Source organism: Aythya ferina (assembly GCF_964211825.1).
Source record: "Aythya ferina genome assembly, chromosome: 1".
NCBI classification, from domain to species: Eukaryota; Metazoa; Chordata; class Aves; order Anseriformes; family Anatidae; genus Aythya; species Aythya ferina.
Window position 1 is genome coordinate 7625946 of NC_140296.1, and position 17394 is coordinate 7643339.

The 17394-nt window shown below is 42.0% G+C and overlaps 2 protein-coding genes across 4 annotated transcripts in view; one reads left to right on the forward strand and one right to left on the reverse strand.

Annotated features, from left to right (window-relative positions):
• On the forward strand, positions 1-10220 carry CCDC90B (coiled-coil domain containing 90B). The gene is made up of 9 exons (XM_084518841.1): positions 1-155; positions 1945-2064; positions 4590-4693; positions 5619-5720; positions 6420-6461; positions 6543-6614; positions 6720-6773; positions 7558-7672; positions 8804-10220. The coding sequence occupies exons 1-9, from the start codon at positions 44-46 to the stop codon at positions 8857-8859; spliced, it is 777 nt and encodes a 258-aa protein (XP_084374967.1). The 5' UTR covers positions 1-43; the 3' UTR covers positions 8860-10220.
• ANKRD42 (ankyrin repeat domain 42) overlaps positions 2332-17394 on the reverse strand; it is a 27627-nt gene continuing 12564 nt past the window's right edge. For 2 of the 3 annotated variants that reach the window (XM_084518814.1, XM_084518816.1), the window contains 4 exons: positions 16911-17086; positions 16383-16509; positions 13986-14127; positions 10885-11626 (listed from right to left, as the gene is read on the reverse strand). In XM_084518814.1, the coding sequence (XP_084374940.1) occupies positions 11531-11626; positions 13986-14127; positions 16383-16509; positions 16911-17086 (541 nt within the window). In that variant the 3' untranslated portion in view covers positions 10885-11530. Of the gene's footprint in view, positions 2375-10884; positions 11627-13985; positions 14128-16382; positions 16510-16910; positions 17087-17394 lie in introns of those variants that run through there. The other variant, XM_084518815.1, reaches the window with a different exon arrangement.

Here is a 17394-nt window from a genome sequence, read left to right on the forward strand (position 1 = left end):
GCGGCGGGCGGGCGGTGCCTGGCGCCTGGCGGCTGGGGCGGCGATGAGGGGCGGCGGGCGCCGCGCTGCGCTCCTCGCCTCCGGGGCCGCCTCCCGGCCGGCCCCGCTCCCCCCTCAGCCGCCTCGGGCCGCGCTCCCTCCGGTTCCTCGCAGAGGTGAGAGGCGGCCGAGGGGCCGTGGTTTGGCTCGCGGCCCGCTGGGAGCCGCAGAGCCCACGGGCGAGCCCCGGGAGCCGCCCGGTGACGCGGGGCGGAGGCGGCAGGAGGGGGCCTCGGGGTGGAGGTGGCGTGGGGGGGAGCTGGGCCCTCGGCGGGGGCGGCCCCGCTGAAGGGGGTCGTGGGGGCCTCTGCGGGGGGAGCGCAGAACGGCTGCCGGGGGAGGAGGTGCCCGCAGGAGCTGGGGGGCTGGCAGCAGCTCTCGGGTGCAGGAGGAGCAGTAGAAGGTAGCGGAGGGGCACGGAGAGGTGTGCTCAGAGTGCTGGCAGCTTGTATAGGGTACCAGAAGATTTGTGCTGTAATATTAGCTTTTTTGAGAGAGGCGGTGTCAGACACGTGTCACAGAATCACAGCTTGGGTCGGAAGGGACCTTTAAAGACCTTCAATACCAAGCCTCCCTACACCTCCCAGCTGAGCAGGCTGCCCAAAGCCCCATCAGCCTGGCCTTGAACACCTCCGGGGATGGGGCATCCACAGCTCCTCTGGGCAGCCTGTGCCAGGGCCTCACCACCTCATTGTTTAAAAGGAAAAAAAAATCTAGCATAAGTCCAGTTGAAACATGCTCTCTTTCAGCAAAACTATTGCCACTTTTCCTGTCAATGCAAGCCCTGGTAAACCCGGAGAAAAAGTCAGTCGACACATTTAGCAGACAAAGAGCTCTATAAATGAAAGCTGTTATGACTCAATGGGAGGGGTGTTAAGTTTTAGAGTTACTTGCAATGAGTTGTATGTAGTTCATGTATGTAAACACGCTTTTTTTCTTTTCTCTCATCTTAAATCTAACATGGACTTTGATTTGGATACTACATCTAGCTTAGTTTAAGTCACTTCTTTAGAGACAATAAAAGGTAGCACTTACCTTATCTAGCAGTGTCACAGCATAACTTCCTTTTGGTTTAAATGGTAAAAAGCATTCAAGTAAACACCTAAAGAAAAGTAAAAACAGTTTCATTAACAGAGAGAGACAGGGAGGTTTCAAGTAAGTGTGCATTTAGAAGTAACAGAGCATTTTTGATAACAAAGATTCTGTCAGAATGCAATCAGCAAGGTGTATGGTGATGAGATGAACTGAAAAGTATCCTTGAAATAAAGGTGGAGAAGCCAAAAGCATCCTGTGGGAAGTTACTAACACAATAAGCAGGGTGGGTCTTGATCTAAGGAAATCTAGGATGTGTTAGGTACCAGCATTGCTTTTTCACCCAGTTACTGGTGAAGCAACAAATTAATTCTGAATGTTAGATCTGTGTAATGTGTGTGTACCTTTATCTGCACGCCTGGCACTCTCCGCTGGATAGCGGTAGGAGAATGTGTAAAGAGAATATAGTTGAGGGATTCTGTGAAGAGCCAAACAATTGTTAACAGTAAGCAGCAGAAACTGCCAGTGTGTTGGAAAGGTCATGTTTTAAAAGTTGAGAAACATCACTTAAATCAGGTTTCTCCTATTGTTGTTACTTGTGGTAGTTTTATTTCTTGTGTATCGGGATGCTTGTCCTGCACGGCTCTCTAGTTATATGAATGCACTTAAAATTGATGTGCGAGTCCTGGGTGGTATAGATTCCCTAAGAAAAGAGAGGACTGGTGGCTTCAGATGTGTGCTGTAACCAGGGAACCAAAAGGACGCAGCTTTTTGTTGCAACTTCCATGTGGCTTTTCTACGGTGAAAGAAAATTCCCATATCGCATGATAAACCAACTGGGTGAAGTTTCAGAGACCTGTTTGTCACTTCCAGGTTTTGCTGCCACGCTCCTTAGGAATTCATACGATGTGAGAAGAGTTGATATCACTCCACTGGAGCAGAGGAGAGTGACTTTTGATACTCATGCCTTAGTGCAGGATCTGGAAGCCCACGGTAAGTGATGTCTGTTAAATAATTCACAGAAAAACTTGGAATTAAAGTACTATAGTACTTCAGTACTAAAGTACTAAAATCTGGTGCAGGCTAGGCATCTGATACTTTTTGATGCTTCTGTAACCATACAAATTAAATCTTACATTAAATTTACCTTTTTTTGTAGTTGTAGGTAAATTTACATAGCATCTTCCAGCATGATATATCCTTAATACCTGTTCTTTTATTTAGTGAATGTGGTTGTCTTTTGTCAGCTGAAGGATCTGTCTAGCCCGGGGTTCTGTCCCTTAGCAGGACTGCGAGTCTTTGTCTGCAGAAGAGTGTAAAAATGGGGCAGATGAGTGGCACATTCCTCCTACCTTCTAGGTCTCCAGCTGCTCTCACCTTGGAGGTCTTTTGTGCTGGGTAGGAGTTTTGGTGACCTCCAAGGGAATTCCTTCTGTAAGTTCATTAAGGCCCTGAACTACTCTGGGCCGGTTAGTACCCACAACATCCTTTGTCATGGAGTTTCAGAAGGCCACTCATTGTGTGGAAAAATACTTCCTTTTGTTTATGTAGAACCTGGCTTCAACTGTGTTAATTTGATGCCCCTCAGTCCTTTTGAAGGAAGGAGGAATGAACATTTGATCTCTCACGTCTCTTAAGATTATGTAAACGTATGTCATGTTCCTCCATCATTATTTTTTTTCAAACAGAAGATTCTTAGTTCATTGGATTTTCCCAAGCAGTAGCTGCCTCATAGGGGAAGGAACAGAGCTGCTGGCATTACCTGACAACTGGATGTCCCATGGATTTGCAAACTGACATTACATCTATTTTATTCTCTACTCTTTTTTTTTTTTTCCTAAATAATTCCTAAAGTTTGGTTTGCTCTGGTGATCCTCCTAAGCATTGAGCTGATGTTTTTGTCAGGCTATCAATTCTCTGTTACAATCGCAAGATCTTTCTCCTAAGTGACAGCTGCAGCTTTATCCAATTGAGTTAGGATTTTTTCCATTGTTAAGGTCTACTAATAATGTGTCTTAGTACTTAGAAGACTCTTAATAGTACGCTAATATATTTTTTTTTCTGTTTTTGTTCATTTCATGTGTGTCTGACTTGTCAGCCCCTAGTTCTTTACATCTCTTCTGGAATTATTGTTAGAACTGATGTTGTATTTGTCACTTTCCAGTACTCGAGGAGCCAGGATAGCTTGTTAGATGTTACTTGTCCTGAGTACTAATTCAGCTATTTCTCTGTCTAGTTCCTTTAGAACGTAAGGTGAAGTCTGTCTGATGCTGGTCTGCTGTTGTAAAGCAGTTTATTAATTTGTTCCATAACTACAACAGACCCTTTAGTATCACAGTGACAGGGCTGTAAAGGTAAAGTTAAAAGAAATCACAAAAAAGGTAAAGAAAAAAGGTGAAAAAATTATTTTACCTTTGAAAAGGTAAAAGAAATCACAAAGCTAAGGGATGCTTTTAATGTTTGTCAGACTTGCTGCAGACAGTTTTCAGGCTCTGGTGTCTTAACTCTTGCATGTATGAATTTCTTCACATTTTCTAAACTTCCAAGCAGCAAGTAAGAATAGAGGAAAAGCAAAAGAAATAGCAAGAACCTAAGCAACCCTGAAAATTTAGAGAAACTGAAGCGATGCAACCACACCTCTTAGTGGAAGAAAAATGTCATAAAGCATGAGAGCTTTTGTAATAATACAAGCCAGTGGTACAGTTAGAGTCCTGTACTTCAGAAGAGTTCACTGATGTTTTTCTTAATAATTTGCTTTGAAAGCATATTTCAATGAAAAGTTAATTGATCCCAAGCTGGGAAATGGAGCAACTGAAATACAACACATCAGAGAGATTGCTGGAAATAGATTGTTAGGGTCCAAGCCCACAGCACTGAATCAGATTTAACTGACGTGGCAGCTTTTTTTTTTTTTCCACTCTTTACCATACATCATCTTCAAACAGTTCAAAATTGCACTGAGCTATCAACAAAGTGTAATTTTTATCCTCAGAAAGCACACATCTTGCAGCCTGAATTGTAAAGTCAATAGATACAGCAGTTTTCAAATGAGTTTTACATGTATTCACACCTGTGCAGGAAACTTTGAATATATGCAGACTCACCTTTTAATTTTATTATTCTGTAGGATACGTGGTGCATGGCCAAAGGTAAGTTTGGGTTTAGTAGAATTTGCAAAGGTTTATAATAAAGTAAAATTTTGCTCAACTATTTTTATAACGCATTAGCAGTTAAACAGTACAGAAATTTGGTAGTCCCATCAGCTGCTTGCAAAGACTGTTTCAGTGTATTGAAAGTTAATGATCTTCAGGTTTCTGCAGCATTGTCTGTTTTTTAAGTAGTGACATGTCACACTGACCAGCTTTCACCATCAGTTTTCAGTAACTGTGTGATTTCCCGTTTGCTACTGTAACTATGTACAGCACTTCAGTGTCCCGATTTATTGTGGACCTCTTGCTCTACTCGTCACCCAGCCTTCTAATGTTACCTTAATTTCTCATCCTTCACCTGTTTTTCAGGCTTTGCAAAAGAACAAGCAGAGACCATTGTATCGGCATTAATCACCCTGTCGAATGTCAGTTTAGACACAGTCTATAAGGATATGGTTACCCAGGCTCAGCAGGTAAGAACTTATTTATGGTGTGTATAAATATTCAGCACTGTATAAGTATAATGGCACATGCTTGCATATTTAAAGAACAAGTGCAACTCTCTATAGTACTATAAATAGCTTACTGAGCTAGGTCTCAGGGTGATGCTAAGAATACCCTCTGTCCTCCTCTGCTGTGCTCTCATGAGACCCCACCTGGAGCCCTGCCTTCAGCTCTGGGGTCCAAGAAGGACATGGAATTATTAGAGCGAATCTAGAGAACTACATGGATGATGAGAGGGCTGTAGCACCTCTCCTGTGAAGACAGTCTGAGGGAGTTGGAGTTGTTCAGCCTTGAGAAGAGAAGGCTCCAGGAAGACCTTACAGCAGCCTGCCAGTACCTACAGTGTCCTGCAGGAAAGCTGGGGAGGGACTCTTTGTCAGGAGTTGCAGTGATAGGACAAGGGGGAATGGCTTTAAACTACAAGAGGGTAGGTTTAGATTAGATATAAGGAGGAAATTCTTCACTCAGAGGGTGGGGAGGCAGTGGAACAGGCTGCCCTGACAGAGAAGCTGTGGATGCCCCTAAGTGCTTAGTTAGGAGCTGGATTCAAACTGCCAACTTGTTTGATAAGCTACTGAACATTCATTGAAAATGGAAGGACAAATCTGAATTTTTTTTGTTTCACTTCATAAATGCTTAGACTAGATACCTCTGGCTTTTTTGCTTAAATTCAGAGTTAACATAAAAGCAACTGGAAAAAACACAGCCTGCTTTTCTCAAGTCTGTCAAAAAACAGTTGCAGCCATGAAATTCTATGATTCTGTCACTTTCCTGTTGGAGACCCTTCATGTTTTTATGCTTTGCTGTAGCTAATTTCGTAAGTTTAAACATTAAAATCTTTTCTTATTGGAAAGTGTGAAACTTAATCATTGACTTTTTTTTGTTGTTTCTAAGGAAATAACTTTACAGCAGATAATGGCACATTTGGACTCCATTCGAAAAGATATGGTTATTCTGGAAAAAAGTGAATTTGCAAACTTGAGAGCTGAGAATGAGGTACTAATAAACAAGCATTTTTAAGTAAGCAGTTAAATTGCAGTTCATTTAGTGTAATTAAATTGGATTATATTTGTTGTATATTTCTGTGGTGCAAAATATTTACATAGAAGTAATTATGGATGCTTTTTACCAGGAGTTGAAATGTTTATATGTTGCAACTTCTGGGATTGTATAAAAGTATATTTAATTTCATACAACTTGTTTAATTCCTCTGGAAAGAGAAAAAAATGGTCACATCTTGTAATCACCTTCTGTATTTTTATTTAGGGATGATTCCATTAGCCTTGTCACCATTAAGAGCATAATCCAGGGAGAACAGTCAGCCATTTCTTTGCAACAATTTAATTAAACTGGTGATTTAGACATGTTTTAGTTTTGCCTGACAGCATTTTAGTGTTTTTCTGCTCTCTTTAGTCTGAGAATCACAAGATCTTCATTGTAAGTCTTCACAAAATGATTCCTTTGCTTTATGAAAAATTTCCAGCAGATCATATCTGGCTGTATAGATATACTACACAGAATATAGATAATCTATAGGATATAGATTAAATAGCCTAACTAGCATAACTAGGAACAAATTGCTCTGCTGAGAGAAAAATTGTGGAAGAGTAATCACTTACAGCAGTAACACAGAACTGATTGGCTTGGCCAGCATTTTTCTGACTTTACTAAAAACTTTTTTTCCTCTTCATCTAGAAAATGAAAATTGAATTAGATCAAGTTAAACAGCAGTTAATGGTGAGTAAACAGCAAGTAGCTATACACTCATGCTGGGGGAATTAAATAGTTATTTTCTTGATATTTTTTTTTGTTCTACAGAATGAAACCGGTAAAATCCGAGCTGACAGTAAGCTAGATATAAACCTGGAGAGGAGCAGAGTGACAGATATGGTAAGCTGGTCTATGAAGATACTCTGCCCAGTTTTATGTCATTTGGTAATGACATAAATTGTAATTTATCTTTATCTACAATTGTAATTTATCTTTTATCCACAGTTTACAGATCAAGAAAGGAAATTGATGGAGGCAACTACAGAGTTTCATAAAAAAGTAAGTAGTGAATAAAAGCCATTTTATATTGAGCAGGATAGTTATACATTACATGTTGCATGAACACACAGCTTTTGAGAAGCTTAATAGATACTTGAATGTAGTAAAACAAAATGTCAGCATGTATCACATACACATGCTGTACATGATTATTGCTTCAGTGTGGGGGATTTGTGCAAAACATCACCCAAGCAGAAGGTGTACAAGACTCATTCCCTCCCTTCCAGAGTGCCTTTGTGTAGGCTGTTACAGGTGGGCATGCACCAGCATGCTGCTCTCCCCAGTGCTAAGGGATGAGCTGGTCAGCCCTGCCAGTGGGATGGTTCAGATACCTACAGCCAAGCAAGTTTCAAGGGCTGGCAGTTCTTAAAGCCTCCTTGAAGGCACTGAAATCTTAAGAGGCTGATGATGGACGTTTCCCATCTTCAGCATCTCATCCATTTCCCAGATATGGCTCGTGAATTCTTAAAACTTTGTTCAGCAAAAATTCAGGGGTACTATCTGCACATTGTAGAATGCCTCCTTTAGGAGGCACTTGGCAAATCAGAGATAAAACTTAGGTCATACAGATTTTTTTTCTCTTTTTCTATTTCCATCCTTAATATCCTTCCTGGATTGTATTAAATGCTGTTCTGTGTTTTCGAAGATCACTTAGGAATTAAATATTTTACTTCACTGATAGGTTGGAAATTTCTCTTTCTTGTTGCTGGTAGCATGGTATTTCTGTTTGGTTTTGCAAAGCTTGAGATCATTGTCAAATATATGCCCTCTCTTAATGTTTCAGGATTCAAGTACCAACAGCGTTATTTCAGAAATCAGTAATAAAATTGACACTGAAATAGCTTCCTTAAAAACACTGATGGAATCGAATAAACTGGATACAATACGTTACTTGGCAGGTATGTGATAGGCAAGGAGGTGAGTGCCAGTGGAATGTTTTGGATGTGTAAATTTTTTTTCAAGACTTACTCAAGATTACTCGCCAAGTGAATTCAAAAAGTCAGCTGCGCAGCAGCTGATAACTCAAATTTGGTGGGGGCTTCCCCCCCCATGATTGAAAGAAATGGAACACATAGCACAGAAGAGGTGAGAACACAACAAACACTGTGGTTGGTGTATGATTGTGCCCCAACCTGGGATTAGGAGGACCATGGACATTAAAATAAATAAATAAATAGGTTGGGAAAGAAATCAAAATACCCTGTCTACTCTGACAGTTTATGTGGCAGGGTTGCTTCAAAAGTTTTCCAGAGATTGCTTGAGAATGTTAGCAAGCTTTGAGGATTAGCCTAAGAGTGAGCAGTTCCATCTCCTATTCTGACTTCTACACAGTTTCACTGTGGCAGTACTTTGTAGAGTTCCTCTACAAAGCAGAACAAATTTAAGTCTGATTTGTGATGGAGTTTTCAATGTGTAACCAATGCAATCTGTATTTCATTTGAGCTGGATAAGAAGGCAGTTACACATTATATTTGGAAGTAAGAACAAGTTCAGAGGGAAACCTAGTTACATTTGGAAAAGAGAACAAGTTCAGAGGGAAAACACTGGTTCAATAAATCTGGAAGACAACTCATCAAACTTCAGAGATGATATCCTAGTGTCATGTGAAATGCGTGTTGTCATTTTGCTCAGTGGAAAATCTTTTTAATCATGTTTAATGAAAGACCTGATACAGCCTTCTATTTTGTAATACAGTTACTGATAGATGGGCAACAACAGTAAAAATCACTGTAGTCTGTTGTGCTCTGTTATCCACTGTGACTCAGATGTGTTCCTGAAAAAATGGTTCTGCAGGCTGCTAAGTAGTTTGACCTCCTGTCTCACTGTCTAGGCAGTGCTACCATGCAGGATGCTGCACCTGAGACAAGTCATTGTTTTCCAGAATTTTCACAGCTGTAACAATAGAGGAAGTTTCAGAAGTAGTACTTTAGTTATCCTTCTATATGTTTGCAATTAATTTCCTGTATTTAAAAGGTGATATGATTTAGCATTCATCTAATTACTACTTTTTTTTTTTTTTTTTTTTACAGCTTCAGTATTCACTTGCTTAGCAATAGCACTGGGATTTTACAGGTTCTGGAAATAGATGTAAATGGAATGAGTGCATCAAATACAGCTGGAGAAAAGGCCACCCAAGCAACATCAACTAGATGATCACAGTTGAGCTTAGATAAATTTGGTACCTTTTTGTTTTGATACTCTTAGTGTGCACTGAAGTGTTTTCTGACTTTGTAACACTAAAGATCAAAATAATTGAGTGTGGAGTAGGCAACTAATAGTAATATTTCATTGTCCCCTATTGAATAATGTATTTATTTCAAAAGATTTCCTATATAAAATCAGCAAGTGTTTCCTAATAGGTTTTAGAATCAAGTCTGTTGTATTTTAGAACACTTCCAGTGCTCTCAGCTCCACTCAAACTGGAGATACTAAATACTTGACATACCCATGAGAATATGGGACTACTGTTTCTAAATTAGTATTACCAACACAGGAGAATTCCAGCAGATCTAACCTGACCAAGCAACGTAATCTGAAAAATAGGAGCTGGATGTTTGCCTTTAGTCTGTGCCTGTTTTTTGTGATGGGTTGAAGCTTGGCCCTTTCGTTTTCTATTTTCATAAATAAATATGAATATATATATATATATTTATATATATATATAAACACACTCCAAGGCCTTTACTAAAGAATCCGTGTTCTTCTTGAAAAATGGTTTACATACAGTTAAAATCTCATGTAAAATGAAAATGTCTCTACAGATTTAGTTATTTTTAATATCTCTTACAATCTCTGTAACCCCAGAGGCCAGTTCTCTAATGGGATAATTTCTGTCCTCCTCTTTCCGAGGGGAAATGCCTCTGTTGTCAGTCCCAGGGTTGTATGCAGTTGGTGAGAAGTGCTCTTAACTCCTCCCTTCAAGGAGTACCAAGTATTTCCAAAAAACAGTTGTGTGTTTTCTGGATATCAGATCGGGCTTGTGGCACAGAAACTCAGCACCTCAGATAGTGCCAATGTGGCTCTGGTTGTCCTGCTCCCATCTCCATGCTCCTCTGGAGTGGTCCGTAATGCTGTGAGGCAGGCTCAACCTTCAGGTGATGATCCCTCCTCTGCTTTCTGCAAGGCCTTCACAGCTCTAGTTCCAGAGATGGGATGTAAAGGGTGGATGCCTTCCCTGAAGCAGTCACATCTTGAGTACAAATGCCTATGCTTAGGTAGATTTCTTTTAATAGTAATAATAAAAAATAAAAAAGCCCTTCCTAGACTAAACTTTATCAGAGTAAGCCCTTTATGGGGTACAGAGTTTATAGTGCTGTATAGTGGCAACTTTTGTATGGCAGTTCTGTTTGCAGTTGAACTTGCTGCTATCCTGCAAGTTCTTGTATTCAGTGCATGACATTATGTATTTGCCATCTACATTTATGAAAATAAAATTAATCTCTTACATTTGCTGTCTGAGAGACTTTAATACAGATTACCAGATTGTAAAAATGCGGGGTCTATAATGAGCACAGTGCTGTTGTGTTGAGAAATGAGGCTGTCTTTTCTGTTGTGCTAGTGACATAGGCACAGGAGCCAGCAGCAAGAACTTCAGGCAGTGACTTGTCTCTTGTAACTGTTGCATATACAAATCCATCCTAGTATGAGCTATAACTATTTCTGAAGTTCGCTGAAAGACCTATGTTCATCTTTTGCACTATTCCTACATGAGAATAGCTCCAGCAGTGATGTATGAAATTTTATCTACTACAGCTTCCTACCACCTACACCTTGAGGAGGGCTCTGGAGACTGGATTTCTCCTCTTTGTAACAAGGCTTATGTTGTTCTGTAGCATGCCTCTCCCACAGTCTCTTGTGTATGCACACAAATACAATTTGATTTTTTTCCAGTAACTTCAAAACTTGCAGAGATTGTTTCCTTAGGTAGCTAAGGAGAAGACAGATGAGGATTCAAGCACTAGCAAATTACCATCTATAATACAAAGATTTATTGGAACAGAGATAGCCAAAATGTTAATGCATGGTGGGAGCTCCAGAGGAAAATAACTTCACAATAGCATGCAGATAAGAGAAAAAAATCTTTATTATGTGTAAAGCCATTAAATGTCAGGGCAGGGATGTCAGGATTGCTATTCCTAACCGCAACATGCCCTGTAACCTAGTGACATCCTCAGCCTTGATTTAGAGTCGGGGGCCCACCGCTGCAGTTTATCTGGCACCTCACAAAGGAATAGCTTCAGGGCTTATTTAGGAATGGCTTGAAGGTGGAAAGTGAGGGGCCTGGCACCTGTTCCCCGCTGTTCAGCAAGTACTTGTCCCAGACACTGCTTCAGGACCATGTTGCTGGTTCTGACTGAGGTAAGGTGCTTTATTTTATTTCTTTAAAGCAGTAGTACAAAGACTAGTAGATGAGGATACTTTCCTAGAACCCTAGATCCCATGACATTGCTGCAGTTTTCTCTCAAATGCTACAGTTTGTAAAGCTGTTAACTACTACCTGGACAGGAACAGAAGTCTGACAGTGTGTTTTTTTTTTTATTATTTTATTTTTTTTGTTCGTTTTGTTTTGGTTTGGTTTTTATGCTGTTGCAGTGATCTAACAGTATATTCTATGCCAGAAAACTAGGAGAGTAGTTCCATGAAATTCAGTGAACCACAGCACATCTGTGGAACTAGACTTCGCAAACACTTTGCATGGTGTAAAATATTGCCACTACCTCCTCAGGTCTTCCAGCCCCTTGACTGAGGTTCAGTCCTCAGCGCGGTCTCACAAACACTCTGCCAGAGTTGCAGGCTGGTTTCTTCTTTACTTTCTTTTTCTCTTTGCGAGAATTGGAGATAGTTTCAGTTTTCTGAAACAAAGGATGTTACAGCAATTAAACAGCCATCACTGAAACTTGCTACCTCCCAAGACAGGCTTTAGAAATCCATGGCTTTAATAACCACAGAATACTGTATTTGTGCTGAAGCCGGAGTAGAATATAGTGGCAGGGCATGAGATAGCAGTCACAGCAAGGCAAAATTTGAAGGTCCCTTGGTTACAGCAGTCACAGCAGTTTTTGAAAATCTGCCTTAGTGGAAGTTGCCTCCTGCCTCAGCTACTGACACGTAATCACATGTCAATCTGATTGATCACCATTAATTTAATGGCCAGTGGTGCTTTCCCAGACTGCTACTGGTAGCAAACTACCTACAGCCACTCCTCCACCGTAGGAATGAGGGCACTATGTTGTAGTTATCTCAGATTTTTAAACCTGCCAGGTAAGTAGAATGGGTAACATCCTACAGTGTGCTGTGGAAGCAGAAAGTGACTTTTTTTTTTTTTTCAAAAGGAGAAAGCACTTGGCCAGCCAGAGGGTGGCAGCAGCAGGGAAGAGCTCAGCTCTGAGGACATAACAGAAAGCAAACAGCTGTGGGAGCTTCACAGTGTGTATGTGGTGGCAAGGAAAACAGGGACAGGTAACAGAGAGGGGAAACTGTACGCAGGAGGGGTGCAGAAACAGTCCTGCAAGGGAGGGCAGGAGGAAGAAACCATGGAATGGGGTAGACAGAGATGGAACAAGCTGTGTAATGCAAGTTCCAAGGGAAAGCTGCAAGAAAACAACAGCAATTCCGACTGCTCTGTGGCTCAGAAGCCCTCAAAGCAACAACAACAAACAAACAAACAAACAAACAAACAAAAAAAAAAAACGGTATTTTTGGAAGCTATTCATAATTTCTTAGAAATGTCTCAGTGTCCTTTAAAGCCATTTGACTCAGCAGATGGTAAGCAGGCCATGCTGGAAGGATGATATCTGCAAAAGCACCATTTGTACTGGCCATCCAGTAGGAGACTTGGTACAGCCAAAGGGTCCCACAGTCCACATTTAACTACTCAAGCGAAGGCTAAACCCACACGTGGCTTAAACAGTAGGAAAACTGAGCTCTAGCTGCCTGTTTCCTGCCCAATGCACTCACTAAGCATTTTTTTTCCCATCACGCTTGGAAAAGGACCCTTGTCTAGTAGGGATGCTCCAAATACCAAGCTGTCATTCAAACCTGGCTGAAGATATCAGTGCTTATCCAGCAACAAAATTTCTCTTCCAAGAAATAAGTAAATGTTCCATGTGAAGCACAGACCAGCTTCCCCATCCCATATGACTGCCCCAACAGCCTGTACACCTGTTTTCCCTCCCTCCCTCCCTCTGGATCTGTGAATATTGAGTTACAGTGGCCACACAACCATAAGCGGGGGGGGGGGGGGGGTGACTATGGCACCATTTCAGTAGAGCTGACACTGTGCTGGCCGAAGCAGTCCCTGGGGACGCATCTTCAGGCCCCTCTTTGGCAGAGGAAGGCCCTAAATCCAAGTGCCCCACGTTGTCAGTGACTCCTCAGCTGACTTTTAGACTGGTTATAGCAGGACCAACAACCAGTTGCATGGCCAAGGCAGTGCAATGGCCAAAACAGCCGGTAAACAAAGGTCCAAGAACAGCATTGAACAGCCAGGCCGTGCACCTTTCACACTGGCTCTCTTTGGACAACCCAGCAGTGTCACTGCACACCACTTCCCACCAGCTGTAGCAGCAGGAGCCCAGGTGCCTCACCAAAGGCTGGACTGCATGGCAAAGATCTGAGAAACAGGACATTGACTTATCACATTGTCTTGTGGGAGATTATATGTGGCAGAGGGAGACCTGAAAAGCCAGCTCTCCTGTCCCCAAACTTAGCATGTGAACTTCTGATCTGTTCTCAGATTTGATTAAAAATGTGTCTATACATTTTCTGTCTTTGCCTGCTAAGTCAACCAATCGTTCATGCCAGTATCTGCTTTGCTGTCAGTGGACTTGATAATTAAGATGACACGAGACCACTTGCTGAAATCAGTCATTGCACACAGCAGTACAGCACTCTGCCCATTCACTTCCCAGTCTGGAGTAAAAGGGAGGAAAACAAACCTAATGACAAGGAGAAGAGCTATCCTGAAAGAATACAGATGCTTCTCTGCCAGGGCACAAGGAGAAACTGCTATATTTTCAGAGCAGAGACACTGTCAGGATGCAGCAAAGGCTGCTGCTTCCCTCAGTGTCCCAAGCTGAAAGCTGCTGACACATTTACTCTGGCATGTCCTAGCACCATGCTGTGGAATCTTAGCAAGAATGGATGTGCACAAGCAGTGGGACAAGTCTCTGTCCCACACTCTGGGAAAGGGGGAGTTCGGGTGGCACGCACCAGGGCTGCAGGTGGCTTGCAGGTTTTCTCCAGGCTCTCTTTCAGGTGGCCTATCTCAGCACGGTAGTCATCCAGCTGGCTCTCCAGCTTCTCCCGCCTGACTCGCTCGAATTCCAGCTGAGCCTCCAGCTCCTTCACAGCCCTGCCAAAAGCAAAGGATACAAACGGAGCATAAAGCACATCCAAGCATGTCCTGACTACTCCACGTGTTGTTTTTTTTTGTTTTGTTTTTTTTTCAGGAGCAGGTTAGTCACAGCAGAAAACTGCAGTTCCAGTGTGCTCCTGGCTTAAGACCCTTTGCAAAAGCTTCAGCATCTGCTATTTTTCCTTCTCCACAAATCAGCTGTGCTCAGCGCACGACCATCTCCACCGCGAGATGGCGACGTCTTCCCACACATTGAGCCAGCCCCAGGGTTTTGAGCAGGCTGCAACCCAGGTCGTTCTCCAGCTGCTGAAGAGGGAGAAATGCCCAAGAGGTAGAAGAGTTGGCAGGAAACAGAGAACAGGTATAAAACTGGTTTTCTGGACAGGCCAGGGGCAGTTTCTTCATTTATGGCTGGTTCCTCCACATCCTTCCTAAAGTGATTGGGTTAACCACAAATGAGGAATGATCAAATGACAGCCTGCATGGCACCGACTAAAGGAAAGCGGAAGCACTGACTGACAAACAGTTGCACAAGTTCTCATCAGTCACCCCTACAGTGGCTACTAAATTAACTGAGATTCCTGGAACTGGTTAGCTGAGACATAATTCAGATATATTCTTATAACAACAATTGACCTCAACAGCTGAGTCATCTGGAGTTGAGCTGGCTCTCATCTGTAGCACAAGTTAGCACAGCTACAAAGACAGAATACTGGTAAAAGGAAAAGGGAGATGTCTGCCATGTGGATTCAAATAGCAGGGCAGGAAAAAAAGCTGACAGAAGAGCTACTGCATTGCCCAGACCAAAACATTCCTGACTCAGTCCAAAGCGACCAGTCTATGTCAGCCTTACTGACACTGTAAGCACAACCTGTGCTTTTGCAGGGAACTCAGTGCCTGGGGGAACAGGGTGACTTCTTGCACACTCCGGATTTGTGGGGCACAGCTCCAGCACTGTGTGGCATACATGCAGTGGCATTTGTTTCCATGCCATGCAGCCTGGCCCTGCACAGCAGCTCCCACCAGGCCTCTTACAGCAAAATCTGCAAGAACAACCTTCCCAAGTGGCAATTCCTGCTTTTCATCTAGTAAAATGATCATGTTGGTAAATATTTTTAAATAATGAGGTTTTCTAGCATATGATACAAGCATCTTGGGGTTTATACACAGGTGTCTGTCAGTATCCTGAGGAGCAGTATTTCGGTTTCAAAAGGCCAGACTGGATCTAGGGATGCTCTCTGGCCTCCACAGATGACATCCCTCAGAGACCCTCACAATTACTGTTTTACTAGTTTAGCCCCACATGCCATGGAAAGCAAAATCCCTTACAAGAGCCCTCTAACAGGCACTGCCAGCTTTTCAGTAGCTGCTGTATCCAAAATGAGCTCTCATTTCTGCTGTTAGTCAACAGCAACTTTTCCAGTGCTGCAAACGTATTGCTCTAGTAACACGTTTGGTTTGCAGTGGCCCAAAAACATAATGGACATGGACATGCTTATCTACAAGAATTAAGAACAAAATACAGCCAAATGTTTGACAGATAGAGTAGGGACAGGATGTTGCTTTCTTGTTTAAGGTCTAAATCTTTAAGAGAAATAGAGGCATTTCTTTAAAACCTAGACAGTCTGCCCATCTAAACATCTAACTCATCTAACAGAAACCTTTTATTTAATGGAGACCCTGAGAATTAGGCAGAAACTATGTAAAGTCCTTCACATGCAAGGGGAGGTTAGCTGAGATTTCTATTTTTGTGGTCTGAAAATGATCTAATGTCTTCATGAGCACAGAAATACACTGCTCTTGACAAAGAAATATAACAGGTCATTGAATAACTCCTCCTGTATATGCACTTCCACGCAAGCCATGCTAAGACTAATGCTTCTATTCAGACTTATTAAAGTGAATACATGTATTCAGCATCCTTGATGAAAAAAAAAAAAAAAACCATAGGATTTATGTACAGCCTACTGCACATACACTGCAGGAATACCTGAAGGCAGAACAGGTAGTCCTGCACAAGTAAAAGAAGTACATACACATAATATTTTGTGTTGTGCTGTAAGGCTGATCCTGGTCACAGAAGTCCAGAAATGGCCAGGAAAATCACTGAAGTCCTTTTCTTTTTGGCCTGGCTAAAGTTGGTAAGTGGAAAAGACAAAATGGCCAAAGCAATTTGAGTGTAAGGTAGCCTTAAAGAAGGCTTTAAAATGGGCCTTGCTGAGTTAAACATTACCAGAGGAAGTTAACCTTACTTCTCAACATCCCTTTTTTCTTTTTCCATCTTCTTCTCCTCCTCCGTTATTCCTCCCAGTTGTTTGTAGTTGCTGTAGGCAATTTCTAGAAGATGCTGAAGTTCTTGAATCTTGCGATAGGCCCTTACTGTAAGACAGGGATCTCCAGGTAGGTAAAATGAACAGAGAGAACTGAAGACAGTCATGCTGAAATCCAATAGCCTGGAAAAGTCTCACAAAGACAGAAATCACACTGCTCAGCAGATACTGAGAGGTATCTGACATCCACACAACAGACAGCTCCCAGAAACAAGGAGCAATCCAATGTGGTTTCACCAACACAGATTAAAACACTGGAACAGATACGTTCTGACTGTCCTGCACTATGTTGCCTAATTTTCCACAATTTGTTTGAATACTCATCAGTGCAGATACCCTGTCAACAAACTCATCCTACAACAAAGTCGCATCAGTTAGCAGAAACTGTGCAAGTAGGAACAGAATGTCTTGAGACTACCTTTTCGAATAAGGAGTGATGAAAATGCTTACTGCGTGCGTTCCTTTTCTCTGCTTTGTTCAGGATTAAATCTTCTTTGCTATCCGTACTCCCTTCCACACCATGTCTTTCAAAAAATTTTGCATTGTTTGCATCTAGTTCTTCATCACTGGAGCTACTGTCTCCAGTTCTTTGTGTCAAAAGTTCCACAGCTGCCAGCTGGGCAAATCTGCAGAGAGAACAGTTAACCTACACTGATACATCCCCGTAATCTGTAAAAGCATAGCCATGCTCCCCACGTGGTAGAAACTCTCTGAAACTCTTCATGTTCCCATTGAGAGAGGGAGTTTCAGGGTTACAGGAAGCACTGGTACACAAACTATGAGCAGCTGATCTGCTTTCTGCAGTATTCTCCCAGCATGATCTCTGCCTCACTGAAATCTTATGGCAGTGACTCCCACATCAGAGAGATCTTTTCCTGTGTAGGATTTCTTAACTGAATCTCATCAGAAACTGCATTATTTTTATTAATGCAAA